The 17,279-nt window shown below is 41.1% G+C and overlaps 1 protein-coding gene across 2 annotated transcripts in view; it reads left to right on the forward strand.

Moving 5' to 3' along the window:
- The window catches only part of kif14 (kinesin family member 14), a 141,617-nt gene that overhangs the window by 53,362 nt on the left and 70,976 nt on the right, over positions 1-17,279 (forward strand). For both annotated transcript variants that reach the window (XM_068037605.1, XM_068037606.1), the window contains exons 14-16: positions 567-751; positions 7,291-7,393; positions 11,515-11,675. In XM_068037605.1, coding sequence (XP_067893706.1) covers positions 567-751; positions 7,291-7,393; positions 11,515-11,675 — 449 coding nt within the window. The remainder of the gene's footprint in view (positions 1-566; positions 752-7,290; positions 7,394-11,514; positions 11,676-17,279) is intronic.

Here is a 17,279-nt window from a genome sequence, read left to right on the forward strand (position 1 = left end):
TATGTTTGACCAAACTACTGACAAATCTACTTAATCTTGGGTACAGATCAGCAAGAACCAAGGATTTGGGTATAGCAGTACAGTTGAAGTTTACTGGCTACTACCATGCAATCTACCAGCGCAGAGAACTGATGAGCTTCCCATTGCTTGTCAAACTGGGGCTGTTGAGACTTTGGTTCGTAAGGTTACTTGGAAAATAGTGGGAAGAATCCCAGCTTCCAGTGAGGAGTCTACCCTTAGGTCCCAGTAATGTTCCAGGCAGGCTGGTCAACTGTCAGCAATGCCATGTGGTTCTAAAGATTTATCTATGTTCAGCTATTGGATTAATGGTAGACCTTGGTTCCATTTTCTCATCATGTTGGAGGCAAATAGATTTTATATTTGTTAAGAATCCTAAATATTTTGGACAATAATAACCAATGTTTTTCAGAATATTCTTCAACAATTAGGTGTTAATTTTTTGACAAATTGAGGAAGCTCAGTTGTTAGAATCTCGTCTTATTGTAGTAATATTTGGTAGCAGAGGAAGAACATTTTACTTAATTAATGGGTATCTCTATCTACAGAAAGCTGGAATCACTTTTAAAGTGGATAACAGTTTGCCAAATCTAGTAAATCTCAATGAAGATCCCCAGATTTCAGAGATGCTCTTGTATATGATAAAAGAAGGTCAGACAAGAGTGGGAAAACAAAGACCAAACTCAAAGCATGATATCCAGCTATCTGGGGCACTCATTGCTGATGATCATTGGTGAGTTCCAAGGTTTTGAATTCCTTGCTTAAATGGACATGAAAAGGATAATGGCCCTTTTTCTCATATATATATATTTGTATTTTTTGTTTTTCTTTCTAAGTTTTGAGAATTAAAATTAAATCTGAATTTATAGATGCCTCATTGCATCTCTGGAGAAACATCTCCAATTGCTTTACATGAAATTAATTGCATTACAGTGATTATTGTTACCTTGGCAAATAGAATAGATCATTTGCAAATGGCAAGATCTCAAACAGCAAGTAAATAAATGAGCACTTAATCTGTTTTTGTGTCGTTTTAGAATAGAATCATACAATAGTACAGGGCAGAAGGAGGCCATTCAGCCCATCAACTATACGCTGGCTCTTCTGTAGAACAATCCAGTTAGTCTCACCCCTCTGCTTTTTCCCATATCCCTGCAATAAGTTTTCCTTCAAGTATTTATCCAAATCCCTTTTGAAGGCAACTACTGAATCTGTATCCACCACCCTATCAGACATTGCTTTCCAAATCTTAACCACTCAGTGTGTAAAAAAAAAAAAAATTTTTTTTCCCCTTGTCTCTGGTTCTTTTGCCAGTCACCTTAAATCAGTGCCCTCTGGTTAACAACTCTTCAGTCATTGGAAACAGTTTATCTTTATTCTATGTAAACCCTTAATGATTTTAAACATCTCTATCAAATCTCCTCTTATCTGCTCTCAGGAGAGTAACCCCAGCTTCTCCAGTCTATGCTTTACTGGTTGTGGGAGAATATTGGTTAAAATGCCAAGGTAACTTCTAATAGCATTGTATCTTTAACACCTATCCAACATCAAACTATCAGAATGGGTAGATAGGGCCTTGGTTTAATCTGAAGGACATCGCTTCCTTCAGTACTACACTCAATTATGTGCTGAAATCTTGGAATGCAGTTGAACCTACCTGACACAGTCGCAAGAATGCTGCCAATTGAGCCAAGCTGATACTAAGGAATAAATGCTGAGTTAACCATCATTTACTAATCCAGGATTGTTGGAACCTAAGGGAATTTTGTGATTTGTCTTTCAGTAACCTAGATATAATTTTGGAAGTCTTTCTGTGCTCCCAACAGCTATCAAGGTTAAATTTGTGATATGTTTATCTCTTTTTAGTTGTTTCTGACTACACTGTTATTAACACACTTGTCCAAAAATATTATGATGCACATCTAGATAACCGGAAAATATTCTCTGCAGTTGGTTTAATACTGGTTGAGCTTTTCTGGGAAGACAGTTTGTGTTTTACTTCAGTAGCAATTTAAAAAAATATTATTCATTCACTGGATGTGGGCATTGCTGGAAAGGTCAGCATTTACTGCTCATCCCTAATTACCCATGAAAGGTAGTCTTATGGCTTGCTGGGCCATTTCAGAGGGCAACTAATGTGGGGCTGCAGTCACATAGTCCTGACTGGGTAAGGACGTCAGGTTTCCTTCCCGAAAGAACATCAGTGAACTAGTTGGGTTTTTTGCAACAATCTGATACCTTCGTGGTCACCATTACTGATACTAGCTTTTTTTTTAAACTTAACTAAACTCAGTTCACAAACTGCCATGGTGAGAATGAACTCGTGTCTCCAGATTGAGTTCTGACGAGGGGTCATCGACCTGAAAAGTTGGCTCTGTTTCTCTCCACAGACGCTGCCAGACCTGCTGAGGAATTCTCGTGTTTTCTGTTTTTATTTCGGGTTTCCAGCATCCACAGTACTTGTCTCCAGATTTAGGCCTGTTTTCTGGATTCCTAGTCCAATAACATAACCACTATGCTACTGTACCCTTGGCTCATTACAAGGGTTAATATAGTATAAATTATTAAATCTATCTTCTGACAGTGCTACATTGCAATATCGACCATATTTTGAATCTAGTTCCGTTTGTTCTTTGAAGGACTTGCATTTGTGTAGCACTCAAACCAACTTATTTTAATCCTTGGAACATTGTTGAAAAGTTCCCTTAGTGTATTTTAATTTGGATTATGATTTTGCATATGAGGCCACAGATCAGATTGAACATTCCAGCTTTAAGTTTGATGTTTTAAAAAGGAATATAAAATTGACTAGTCAGTTTTGACAGCTGTTCCTTGAGAATGACTTAAAATTACAAAAAGCTTTTTTTTAGTCAAATCAGAGGCCAGTGTTTGCTGATGTAGGTTCCCACCATCCAAAATGGATGGTGGACTGAGAGGTTCTGGGTGGTGGTGTGAGGTGGGGGGAAAGTAAGTCAAGTGTTTAAACTCAATAAGAAAAGTGCCACCAGAACATTTGGAACATCGTATTAGTTTGAAATAACATTTAAATAATGAGGTAAAATGATTTAGTGCAGGCATTATGCACTAAAATGATTTTTCTTCAATTTTAAGTGTTCTGTTTTAGTTGTGTATGCATTTTGTATTATTGTAATAAAGATACATATGAGTAGCTTAGTTAACATTTTTTGTTGTTGTCTTGTGTGACCTGAAAACTTTTTTTAAAGTCTGGTTCATGGATTTGTTTATGGTATAGGTGTTAAGTTATAGTTTAGCTGGGGAAGTTAAGCTTGCATGAGTGCATTGGCCTAGATGTACTGCCTAACAGGTTGATATTGTAGCAGAATAAAAACTACTGGCTATTTGGTTCACATCTATCAGGCTAGTGTTACTTGGGGTAGCAATTCAACCAACTATATCATTGTGTACTGCAGTAATTTCTTTTATCTACTGAGGCCCTGCATCAGCACGCACATCCTGCTGTGTCAATGCTTGCTTCCTGTTTATTTTACATAACTGAGAGGTGGTATCTTTGGAAAAAATGAACAGGAAGGGGATTTTTTTTTACATTTATTCTTTACTGGGATGTGAGCATTGCTGGCAAGGCCAACATTTGTTGCCCATCCCTAATTGCCCTTGAGAAGGTGGTAAACTGCTGCAGTCCATGTAGTGTAGGTAAACCTGCAGTGCTGTTAGGAAAGGAATTGCAGGTATTTTGACCCAGTGGCAGTGAAGGAACGGCAAAATAGTGCCAAGACAAGACAGTGTGTGACTTGGTATTTCATCAGACTGCTGACCTGTGCCTTGTAGATGGTGGACAGGCTTTGGCGAGTCAGGAGGGTGAGTTACTCGCTGCAGAACTCTCAGCCTCTGACCTGCTCTTGTATTTATATGGCTGGTCCAGTTAAGTTTCTGGTCAATGGTAACCCCCAGGATGTTGATGGGGGATTCAGTGATGGTAATGCCATTGCATATCAAGGAAAGATGGTTAAATTCTGTCTTATTGGAGATGGTCATTACCTGGCACTTAAGTGGCAAGCAACATTCACGCCACACATCAGCCCAAGCCTAAATCTTGTCCATGGATTGCTTCAGTATCTGAGGTGTCTGTGCAATATTCAGAACCAATCATCAGAGAACATGCCCACTTCTGACTTTATGATTGAAGGAAGGTTATTGATGAAGCAGCTGAAGATGGTTGGGCCTAGGACGTTACCTGAGGAACTCGTGCAGCGATATCCTGGAGCTGAGATGATTGACCCCCAACAACCACAACCATCTTCCTTTGTGCTAGGTATGACTCCAATCAGTGGAGAGTTTTCCTCCTGGTTCTAATTGACTTCAGTTTTGCTCGGGCTCCTTGATGCCACACTCTGTCAAATGTTGTCTTGATGTCAAGAACACTTCACCTGTAGAATTCAGTTCTTGTGTCCATGTTTGGATCAAGGCTGTTATGAGGTTTGGAGCTAAGTGTTCCTGGCAGAACCCAACTGAACATTGATGAGCAGGATATTGCTGAGCAAGTGGCGAGTCAACATCTTCCATCACTTTGCTGATGATTGAGAGTAGACTGGTGGGGCTGTAATTGGCTGGATTTGATTTGTGCTGCTTTTTGTGTACAGGACATACTTGGGCAATTTTCCACTTCATCAGGTAGATGCCAGTGTTGTAGCTGTATTTGAACAGCTTGGCACAGGACATGGCTAGTTCTGGAGCACAAGATTTCAGTACTGCAGCTGGGATGTTGTAGGGACCCATAGCCTTTTCTGTATCCGATGCCTTCAGTCTTTTCCTGATATCACGTGGAGTGAATCGAATTGGCTACAGACTGGCATCTGTGATTCTGGGAACTTTAGGAAGAGGCCGAGAGGGATCATCCACTTGGCACTTCTGGCTGAAGATGGTTGCAAATGCTTCAGCCTTGTTGTTTGCACTGACATGCTGGGCTCTGCCTTCATTGAGGATGGTATGTTTGTGAAGCCTCTTCCTCTGGCCAGTTGTTTAATTGTCACCACCATTCATGATTGGATGTGGCAGGACTGCAGAGCTTTGAGCTGATGTGTTTGTTGTGGGATTACATAGCTGTGCTAATCACAAGCTGCTTTCGCAGTTTAGCATACATGTAGTTCTGTGTTGTAGCTTCACCAGGTTGGCACCTCAATTTTTTAGCCTGGTGCTGCTCCTATATGCTCTCCTACACTGCTCACTGAACAAGGGTTGATCCCTTGACTAGTTGGTAATGGTAGAGTGAGGGATATGCCAGGCCCTGAGATTGCAGATTGTGATTAAATACAATTCTGCTGCTGATGGTGCCACAGCGCCGCATGGATCCCTTGTTTTGAGCTGCTAGATCAGTTCTGAATCTATCCTACTTAGCACGCTGGTAGTGCTACACAAATTGAAGGAGGGTATCTTCAGTGAGAAGGTGGGACTCTGTCAGTGGTCACTGCTACCAAGGCTGTGATGAGTAGATTGGTGAGGTTGAGGTCAAGTTGTTTTCCCCCTCTTGGTTCTTTCCACCACCTGTCGCAGGCCCAGTCTGGCAGGTATGTTCTTCAGGACTCAGCCAGCTTGGCCAGTAGTGGTGCTAATGAGCCATACTTAATGATAAAGATTGACATCTCCCACCTAAAGTACCTTCTGTGCCCTTACTACCCTCAATGCTTCCTCCAAGTGGTGTTCAACATGTGGTAATCAGCAGGAAGTTTCCTTGCCCATGTTTGATCTGATGCCATGAGACTTCATGAGGTCTGGAGTCAATGTTAAGGACCCCCAGGGCCACTCTCTTCTGACTGTATACCACTGTGCCACAACCTCTGAAGGGTCTGACCTGCTGATGGTGCAGGACATACCCACTGATTGTAATGAAGGAGTCTGGGACATGGGCTTCATTGAGTATGACTATTTCAGGCTGTTGCTTGAGTTATCTGTGGGATAGCTCCCAATTTTGGCACGCATCCCCAGATGTTAGTGAGGACTTTGCAGGGTCAACTGGGTGGGGTGTGCCTTTGACGTTTCCGGTGCCTAGGTCAATGCCAGGTGGTTCGCCCAGTCTTATTTTTATTTTCTTTTTATTTGAGATAGGGATAGGGGAAAATTTAAAATAAGCACTTATAAATGGTTATTTTCCAGGCTTAGAGACCAGGTTTGGGGGGGAGGGGATGAAGTAAATGGGTGCGGGATAGGGGAAAGTGAAGCCAAGAAGGAGGAATGGTCCACCTCCGTTTCTCAGAAGATTGATTAGACTCCTCCACCCTCCATTCTCATTGCCCCTGTACCTCAATTCCCACTTCATCAGTATCCTCTAGGCTTGTACCCCAGTGACAACAGGCAGTGGATGGATGGAAGCATCTACCTTCAGCTGAACCTGGATCGCAACCTCTTTAATATTTGCTTTTTTCAGGCATAGAGTCAAGTTGGGGTTAACAAGAGAGAACAGCTTTCTGCTGCACTGAACAGTGCCTGATTAGTGCCACAGGGAAACATTTCAGGCATTCTTGAGTTTTGTTTTATAAAGCATGCCTTGAAAGAGGTGGGGCAATTTATAGATTAGAGCTCCTTTCCACCTAACACAATTATCACCACCTAGGATGCAGACTATTAATGAATTTTGTTTGCTACTTGCAATGTAGAGTACATCATAATGTTGAATGCTTGTCTCCGAGCTCATTCTTTGTTGCAGTTCTGGACTTTTTCAGTTGTTGATTTGTGGAATTTCCTTTGTGGAATCAGCTGTGTAAGAATTCACTTCGATGAGAAAATGGGAATTATGACTATCTAAATTATGGTGTGCACTTTTCCATGGAATGCAGCCTTTTCAGTTGAAAAATATAAAGTGTTTCTGACAAAACTGGTTATTTTTGTAGATTGTTTTATGCTAAATTATAGCTATGACTATTAAGCTTTTATGAGTGTAATTTTGTGTGATGCTGGGATTTTCCTCAACATTCTGTTAAGCGACTCTTTCAACAGTGATTATGTATTGAATGTATGTAAGAGTGTGGCTGTAATTGGGACTAACTGGACTGTTCGTACCCTGGACTGTATAAAGAATTGTACAGCCATCTTGAGGTATTCCATTCAGTTGGGTTACAGAGTAGTTGGGAGGTTCGAGGAAAATCATAGCTATGATGTTTGAAACTGGAAAATAAATTGATTTTGAGTGAAATTATGTTTAAAACTTTTTAAATATTGGCTATTTTTAATGGTTATCAAAAATGAATTAAATGCATAATCCTTATATTCAAATATTTCTTGCATTATTTTTATTTGCAGTGTCATACAAAACCTAAGTGGTACAGTTAGCATTGCTCCAATAGGAGATGCAAATACTTATGTCAACGGAAAGCTTCTAACAGAATCAATAGTGCTACATCATGTAAGTTACTTCTAATACAGTCTATATTCATGGAATAATTTTCTTTTGTAAGGCATGTTCTCGTAGCATGGATATATCATTTGTCCAATTGGAACATATAGTAGTTGCTGTCTCTTTTTAAGTGGGCCCTACAACCTTTTTGTTCAAAGTATGGGATGCCTTGAGGCCACTGTTTTCAGTCAACAGGGAGGAATACTGACTTAAGTGGAGCATGAGTGAGTGGTTTGTCATCAGGTTTCATTAACTTTGTTTGACCTGAAGCTAAGAGACTTCATGGGGCCTGGAGTCAATGTTAAGGACTCATGGGGCCAAGCTCACCTGACTGCCACATCTGAAAGGTCTATTCTGCAGAGGGGCCATACCATGGGATAGTGATAGCAGAATATGGGAGGCTGACTGAGTATGACTGTGTCAGGCTTTTGCATGACTATTTTATGGGACAGCTTTACCAAGATGTTAGTGAGGAGAATTTTGCAGGGTTCATCAGGCCAGGATGGCTCAATTCTAATCCTCAGCCATTACAGCTAAGTCTGTCTGATATTGCTGTTAAGATGTTCTGTAGCAATTCACTGACTGGGGAATCTAGAACATGGGGACATAGTCTCAAGTGTTAGGATCCTGTTCGAGACCAATGACTTTAAAAAAGAAATTTGAACTCTGTTATTACTGAAAGAATTTTGCCACTAGATTTAACATTTTAAACAAACTTTATTGTAGAGGAGTTAAACAAAGCAAAACACTACTAACCACACTACAATTTGAAATCACGCACTTTAAACTATAAATCTCAACAGAACACCCCCGTTTGACTTTTGCTTCCACCCCAAGAATTCCCTTATACTTTACAGGATCTTGGCGGTTTGTTCACTTCTCCTGGGACCATTCCAAAGTGTACCACAGCTATAAGGAATTCACTTTAGTTTTCCTTTGTTTCTAGCTATCTTCCAAGGTATGAGACCTCCTGGGGGTTCTCCCTCTAGCATTTGGATAGGCAACCCTCCAGCTGTCTCGCAATACCTCATGAATCTGGATTTCCAGATGGAGCATGGGCCTTACCCAAATCAGAAACGTCCCTGGTTTCTGATGGCCTTCCTGCTCCTAAGTTCACCTGCTTTAAAGCCAACTGCTTTCCAAAAACCAAATGACTTATTGTTAGCCAACACAGAGATAAAAACACCTGGCCAGCAGACATCCCCCTGCATCATCTATCTCCATAGCAATGTAGTACAAGTGAGATGTCTCACCTAGCAATTTAAACCAATGTCCAACTCCAAAACATCTCTCTAATTTCTTATACCCACATGAATAATTGATATTGCTAACGATGACAGGACAATCCTTCCAGAATTTCTGGCTACAGTTCTCCAACTAAATAAGTCCACTTGCTGTTTTATGGCTCTTACCTCTCTAACTTTGTCCTTCTAAGCACATGTGGTTAGATCTGTGAAGTAAAATCTCTTGGGTGGTTTTTAAATTCCAGAATTTCAGTTATCTTACCGCTACACATTTAATTCCCCAAAACTAAAAGTGATCTCTAAAATATTAATACAAACTATGAACTTGATGTTCGTAACACAAGATAAAGGGTTGATCATTTAGGACTGAGATGAGAAATTTCTTTACTCAGAGGGTTGTGAATCTTGGGAATTCTTGACCCAGAAGGTTGAGAGTGCTCCATCGTTGAGTATGTTCAAGGCTGAGAGAGATTTTTTTGGTGTCTCGGAATTGATGGATATGGGGAGAGGGCGGAAAAGTGGAGTTGAAGTAGATGATCAGCCAAGACCATATTGAATGGCGGAGTAGGCTCGAGGAGCCTATGGCCTTCGTCTGCTCCTATTTCTTATGTTCTTAGTTCTTAAAAGTAAGGGTGGACCTTGCGTATCTCAATGCTGAATTTCAGTAATTGGGACCAAAGCAGCTGGGCTGCTTGTAGTGTTTTGTATTTGGGGTCAGCTGATTATTGTTCCTACATAGAGAACAGACTACAACTTGCTCTCTAAGTTGATGCTTGAAGATGCTGTTCCAGTTAAAAGGTAGGATATCTGTACATCAGGCCATAAAATGATGAGCCTCATTCAGTAATGCAGTGGTGCCAATTGTCCTGTGCATCACCCATTGATATGTAAGCCTAAGACTGGACATAGTAATCTTAAAAACACTCACATTTTTGAGCATTCTGTCTTCCTTCCTCAATCTGTACCTACTGTTCAGAAGTACGATTGAGATATCTTTCTGTATCTTTGGGTGTAGCAATGATATTAGGTTTCGCTGATAGAATCAGGAAACTTATCAGCATTAGCCCCATTTTCAAATAAGACTTCTCTGAGCACAGATTTTGCAACCATGTCCTTGAAAAGAGGGTTTTTCACCAATTGGACATGGAATGTATTTCACAGACAAATTAGATGAAGCTGTATTATCATTAAGTAGAAAAATGTAATACAGCCACTGCAAAAAAATAATTTAAGATTTAAGTAAATATTGGAGAGAGAAAATGTCAGACATTTTCTGCCACCAAATAGTTTTAACCAATTTTTTGAATTGGGTGTAGTGATGCTTAAAAGTTTGTACAGAACACAATTGGTGATTATACATGTATGCTTTTATTAAAAACTAAATCTAAAATGGGCTTAAATTGTAAGCAGTTGATGAAGCAAATATTAAGCTGGAGCTGGTTTTCATGCGGTAGTAGGATTATTCTAGATTTTGCTATATTGAGGAAGTAGGATTTTTCCAGATTTCATTATGTGGCAAACTTCTGGTGTAAGTTGAATCTTCTAGTTTTTGCGAATAGAAAGGGGTTTCCAGTGGCGCTCCACAGGGCTCAGTGTTGAGTCCCTTGCTGTTTGTGACTTGGACTTAAATGTGAGAGGCATGGTTGGGAAATTTGCTGATGACACAAAAATTGGCTGAGTAATTGATAGTGAAGAGGATAGCCGTAGACTCCAGAATGATATCAATGGTTTGGTTGAGTGGGCGGAAAAGTGGCAAATGGAATTCAATACGGAGAAGTGTGTGATAATGCATTTGGGGAGGGCAAACAAAGCAAGGGAATACGCAATAAACAGGAGGATATTGAGAGGAGTAGAAGAAATGAGAGACCTTGGAATGCATGTCCACAGGTCCCTGAAGGTAGCAGGACAGGTAGATAGAGTAGTGAAGAAGGCATTTGGAATGCTTTCATTTATTGGCTGAGGTATAGAATACAAAAGCAGGGATGTAATGATGGAACTATCCAAAACACTGGTTGGGCCACAGCTGGAACATTGCATACAGTTCTGGTCGCCACATTGCAGGAAGGACATAATTGCTGTGGAGAGAGTACAGAGCAGATCTACAAGAATGTTGTCAGGGCTTGAAAGTTGCAACTATGAGGAAAAATTGGATCGGCTAGGGTTGTTTTCCTTAGAACAGAAGAGGCTGAGGGGTGGCTTAATTGAAGCATACAAAATTATGAGGGGCCTAGATAGAGTAGACAGGAAGACCCTGTTTCCCCTAGCGGGAGAGGTCAATTACCAGGGGGCACAGATTTAAGGTGATTGGTAGAAGGTTAGAGGGGACATGAAGAAAAACTTTTTCACCCAAGGGGTGGTGGGTGTCTGGAATTCACTGCCAGGAATGGTGGTAGAGGCAGACATGATGGGCTGAATGGCCTCCTTCTGTGCCGTAATTTTTCTATGGTTCTAGAGGTGTTCAGCATTGATAACATGCTTTTGCTGAAGGTGGGAAATTAAGGCTGTCAATCCACACTGATCCTACATACTTTGTTGAATTGAATTATAAAACTTTTCACAGAAGGAGGCTGTTTGGCCAATCGCAGGTGTGCCAGCCCTCTCTGAAATATCTTATTAATTCCTTTCCTGGAAACCAGTTCAAATACAGCAGGAGAAAGGAGCTTTGGAGTAGTTCGATTGCCTGCTCCTTTTGGAAAAGAAATTATGTTTGCTAGAGGGGAGAAGAGATACTGAGAGAGGGTGGGAGAGAATCAAAATGAGACTGAATCTATAAAATAGATCTGTGGGGAGGATTGGTTAAACATTCATGTTTAAGTTAGAAAATCCAAAATTCTTTAAGTTGTATTGCATTTGTACAATTGTAATTTTAATGCTCTATGTTTGTAGGGAGACAGGGTGATAATGGGTGGTGATCATTACTTTAAGTTTAACCATCCTCTGGAGGTTCAGAGTGGACAACGAGCATCTTCTGGGAATGCACTGCTTGGAGATGGTCCCAAAGACTTTGAATTTGCAAAAAATGAACTTTTGCAAGCTCAACAGGCAAGGTAAAACAAAATGCTGGTAGCTGTTTTTGAAAATTGGAATTATGGATAAAGAATAGACATTGCTTTAACACACTTAACCTTTTTGACTTAAATTTGTAAATTGCACAGTGGAAAAGTTTCAGATAAAAAGCACCTGCATGTGCCCTGTTGACCATATTTTACAAATTTGAAATTGTGAAATAAAGAAAAATCAGTATAACATTCCTAGTATCCTGCCTCCTTGTGGCATTCTGGACTTTTATAATTACTGCCACGAGATGAGGCTAATGTTATCTTGCCAGTGTTACGACCAAGACATGGATGTGTAAATCAGCGCTGGAGCACTTTTATTTTGCTCCGTAATAGGTGGGATTTTCTCCCTGCTGTGCTTTTATTTCTAATGAAAATTGGATCCAGTGGCACATGTTTGAAATACTGGGTTGCAGTGGTATTTTATAATCAATTTTCCTGATCATTTATCCTACTTGCAACTATTTTTGCCTGGAACCTGTGAAGTAGAAAAAAGCAAAATAATTCTGCAGCTTAAAACCTATTTTAAAAATTCTTTAATATGAAACAAGCCAAATTCCTTCACAATAATTGTACTCATTTGCAATCTTGTATGGATGATTTATGAGCAAGCAAATTTATCTTTTTAATGTGGTGAGTTTCCAATTTGTATTCCAGTTAACTTTTCAAAATTGTATAACTATCTGTCCATGTATTTGGTTAGGTGATTGGAGCAAGGAAAATGCACTATGTCACATGTAGCCTTGTCACTACAGCATTTTTTTTTTAGAACATTACAGCGCAGTACAGGCCCTTCGGCCCTCGATGTTGCGCCGACCTGTGAAACCATCTGACCTACACTATTCCATTTTCATCCATATGTCTATCCAATGACCACTTAAATGCCCTTAAAGTTGGCGAGTCTACTACTGCTGCAGGCAGGGCGTTCCACGCCCCTACTACTCTCTGAGTAAAGAAACTACCTCTGACATCTGTCCTATATCTATCACCCCTCAACTTAAAGCTATGTCCCCTCGTGTTTGCCATCACCATCCGAGGAAAAAGACTCTCACTATCCACCCTATCTAACCCTCTGATTATCTTATATGTCTCTATTAAGTCACCTCTCCTCCTCCTTCTCTCCAATGAAAACAACCTCATGTCCCTCAGCCTTTCCTCGTAAGACCTTCCCTCCATACCAGGCAACATCCTAGTAAATCTGCTCTGCACCCTTTCCAAAGCTTCCACATCCTTCCTATAATGCGGTGACCAGAACTGCACGCAATACTCCAGGTGCGGTCTCACCAGAGTTTTGTACAGCTGCAGCATGACCTCGCGGCTCCGAAACTCGATCCCCCTACTAATAAAAGCTAACACACCATATGCCTTCTTAACAGCCCTATTAACCTGGGTAGCAACCTTCAGGGATTTATGCACCTGGACACCAAGATCTCTCTGTTCATCTACACTACCAAGAATCTTCCCATTAGCCCAGTACTCTGCATTCCTGTTACTCCTTCCAAAGTGAATCACCTCACACTTCTCCGCATTAAACTCCATTTGCCAACTCTCAGCCCAGCTCTGCAGCCTATCTATGTCCCTCTGTACCCTACAACATCCTTCGGCACTATCCACAACTCCACCGACCTTAGTGTCATCCGCAAATTTACTAACCCACCCTTCTACACCCTCTTCCAGGTCATTTATGAAAATGACAAACAGCAGTGGCCCCAAAACAGATCCTTGCGGTACACCACTAGTAACTAAACTCCAGGATGAACATTTGCCATCAGCCACCACCCTCTGTCAGCTAGCCAATTTCTGATCCAAAGCTCTAAATCACCTTCAACTCCATACTTCCGTATTTTCTGCGATAGCCTACCATGGGGAACCTTATCAAATGCCTTACTGAAATCCATATACACCACATCCACTGCTTTACCATCATCCACCTGTTTGGTCACCTTCTCGAAAAACTCAATAAGGTTTGTGAGGCACGACCTACCCGTCACAAAACCGTGCTGACTATCGCTAATGAACTTATTCTTTTCAAGATGATTATAAATCCTGTCTCTTATAACCTTTTCCAACATTTTACCCACAACCGAAGTAAGGCTCACAGGTCTATAATTACCAGGGCTGTCTCTACTCCCCTTCTTGAACAAGGGGACAACATTTGCTATCCTCCAGTCTTCCGGCACTATTCCTGTCGACAATGACGACATAAAGATCAAGGACAAAGACTCTGCAATCTCCTCCCTAGCTTCCCAGAGAATCCTAGGATAAATCCCATCTGGCCCCGTTATTTTGTTTCTAATTGTTTGCAAATATTGATTTTCATCATTAATTCTGTAGAATGTTAATCTTTCCTCATGTTGTATGAAATGTGGAGTTAGACGAGAGTATTGGTATAACTTAGGGCAGCAGGGTCATTTGAGACCTTGAAGTGGTGGTCCCTGCTCTCTTGCGAGTCGCCCCCAGGCCCAGGTAAGGGTCCCTTGCTCAGGGTTATGAGCCATGGCCAACGATGGAACCAGCAAATTTTCGGTGGTGATGGTAAAAGAGCTAGTGGGACAACAGCTGCTTACTGGTGGAGGATCCTTTAGGCAGAGGACTTGTGTTTCCTTTAAAGCACACATGAAGGCAATGGGAAACTACCTTATGTACTTTATCCCTTGTCATTTGCTTATTTCTAACGGAAGTAAAAATTGGGCGGCTCTTGCATGCAACTGAAGAGGAAAGCGCAGAACCGTGAGGTGTAGAGAAATGAAGCAGGAAAACCATAGATAAGGAAGTGGTACTGAAAAAAATTGGTGGTACTCAAAAGTCGATTAGGCACCTCACCCATTCTGGAATGCTGAGGGACATCTGATAGTAAACAGCAGAGGCTCTGAACTCAGGCTTTCAGACATCTTTAGATATATATATATATATATATATATATATATATGGAAACTATGCCAGAGGACTCAGAAGTTGTCAGTGTAACCCCTCTGTTCAAAAGGGATATATAAGGTAACTGTAGACCAGTCAGCTTAACAAATATAGTCAGTAAGCTTTCGTCGGCCATAATTCAGGATAAAATTAATATATCCCTGGAAGGGCGTGGGTTTGTAATGGCCAAGTTGTGATCTGGCAAATTTAGTAGAGTTCTTAAAAAAAAAAGTAATGAAGTGTATTGGTAAAGAAAGTATAATGAATATTATGGATATAGCTTTTCAAAAGGCATTTGATAAGATGCTGTGTAGGAGGCTTGTTGATAAAATTAATTAATGGCTGTGTTTGCTGACAACACAATCACTAGGTGCCGCAGTACTGGCACATGCACAAATGCAGCCTCATCAACTAAAAGGTCACTATCTGTGACGTCTCAGGCAGCTGCCAATAATAAAGAATGGCGCTGCTCAATTTGTCATAAGAAACGAATTAGGCCCAAACCCCCACAATGGCTGAAATCGCTGCCTGCATCCCTCTGCCCCCAACAATACCCCGCTCCCTCCCGCTATCACTGCTTCTCTTTGCCATTCCCTCCCGCGCCATCTGCTCGCTCCCCACATGCCCCCCCCCCCCCCACCACCCTTCCTTGGCCACTCACTCCGCTCATCCACTCACTCCCATGTCGCGCCGTTGCCTGAGAAGGGGTGGGGGGGCACAGGGAGAGGTGAGGCCAGGAGCGAGTGTCTGAGGGGGGAAGCAGCGAGGCCGGGAACGAGTGGCCAAGGGTGGGGGGGAGAGAGCGGCCAAGGAGGGGAAGCAGCAAGGCACGATGGAGCGGCAAGTAGTTGGGAGTGGTGAATTGAAAGCGGCAATTGAGGATGGCGGGAGGGAACGGAACATCATGTTGAGCCCGTTCTTCCATTCAGTTGGATCCTTTCTGATCTGTATAGCAACTCCAGTTACGCACCGTTGCTCCATATCCCTATTCTCTCACTATTGAAAATTTAAAGTGATCCATGATCCATAGCCTTTTGGGGATGAGTGTTCCAGATTTTCTCTACCGTTTTTTTTTCAAAAAGAAGTACTTCCTGATTTTATTCCTAAATGGCCTAAATCTAATGTTAAGATTGTGCCCTTTTGTTATGGATTCTCTCGCAAAAAAAAAGTAATAGTTTCTCAGTGTCTATCCTATCAAATTCCATTATCATTTTAAACACTTCAAGTGGGTCACCCCTCAACCTTCTAAACTTTAGGGAACGCAAGGTATGTTTATGCAACATGTCCTCAAAATTTAATGCATTATAGTAACATGATCCCCGTGGAGATCAACAAACTACAAGAATCTAATCCACCCACCGACCCCAATTTTAAAAAATAGTTAAGGTTTTCATTTATAAATTTACTTTAACATTCAAACCAAAACCAACTTAAACATAAACTACCAGCTAAATCATGGTGGATATATGTATATCTGAAAGATAACACATTGATTATCATATGCAACAAAGATAGATCTCATGGATTCACTGGGCAGGCTTCTGAGCAAAGATAGCACAAAGTTTCTCAAAACTATGAACTACTTAAGGTAGTTGTTCAACCCCTATCCTCCAAAATGCCAATGCGGTAGTAAAGTTTTCTCGTCGAGAGCGAGCATTGCAGTCTTCCCTTAAACACTTCAGTCTTGCTATCCCTCGAACGACTCCAGTCCTACTATGACAGTCTTGATGGAGTGGTTTCATCCGTAACTCCTTTGGTCACTGAAAATAACTGCGGCATGTTGTATTTGCCAGTGGCCAGCTCCCAGAACCAACTCTTTTCTTTTTACAGCCTGTCTTTGTTTCCAAACCAATTCTGCAGTCTTGTAAACTGCTTGAATAGCTCTGGTCAAAGAATTCTGTGTCCTGTGTTTTAAACCAGTCCTAACTACTTCTGTTTTCCCAGACTCTGAAACTTTTAGTTTCTTCTTCGAGTAAAGGACTGTCTCAAAAAGAACATGCTTTGAAACCATAGTCAGTGCACCTAACAGTACATTCAATAAGTCAACTGTTCAGATAATAGTTTGCATACGCGGATTCTGTCACCATATTCTGGTAAATCCGTGCTGTATTCCTTCCGAGACCAACCGATGTTTCCTAAAGTACGGTGCCCAAAATTGAACTCTAGTATCCAGTACTGGCCAAGGCTCTCCACAACTGAAACATCACTTTCTCACTTGTGAATTTTAACCCACTTGTGATGAAGGCCAGTATTCCATATTTGATTACTTTTTGTACTTGTGCACTTGCTTTTAGTGATTTGTGCATATGGGTATTGATATTTCAATTTTGATTCTTGGATCCAAAGTGGATGGCCTCACACTTCCCCATATTGAACTCCATCTGTCAATTTTGTTCATTTGCTTAATCTGTCTGTCCCTTTTCTAATTTTCTGTTTCCTTCTGTGCAATTTACTGTACCTCCTAACTTGTTATCTGCAAACTTGGATGTAGAGTGCTCTGTTCCTTCATTCAAGTCATTGATACGTAGGGTGCAAAAGTGAAGCCCCTGTACAGTTCTCTAGGCAATACTACATGTCTCATACTTCCCAAACAATCACCATCCTATGCCACGAGGTTACCTGCAATGAAAGGCTGCAGATGCTGGCTCTTTTTCATTAGAAGAAAAGTTAAGAGAAGGTCCA

The sequence above is a fragment of the Heterodontus francisci genome, chromosome 8 (genome assembly GCF_036365525.1).
Source record: "Heterodontus francisci isolate sHetFra1 chromosome 8, sHetFra1.hap1, whole genome shotgun sequence".
NCBI lineage: Eukaryota > Metazoa > Chordata > Chondrichthyes > Heterodontiformes > Heterodontidae > Heterodontus > Heterodontus francisci.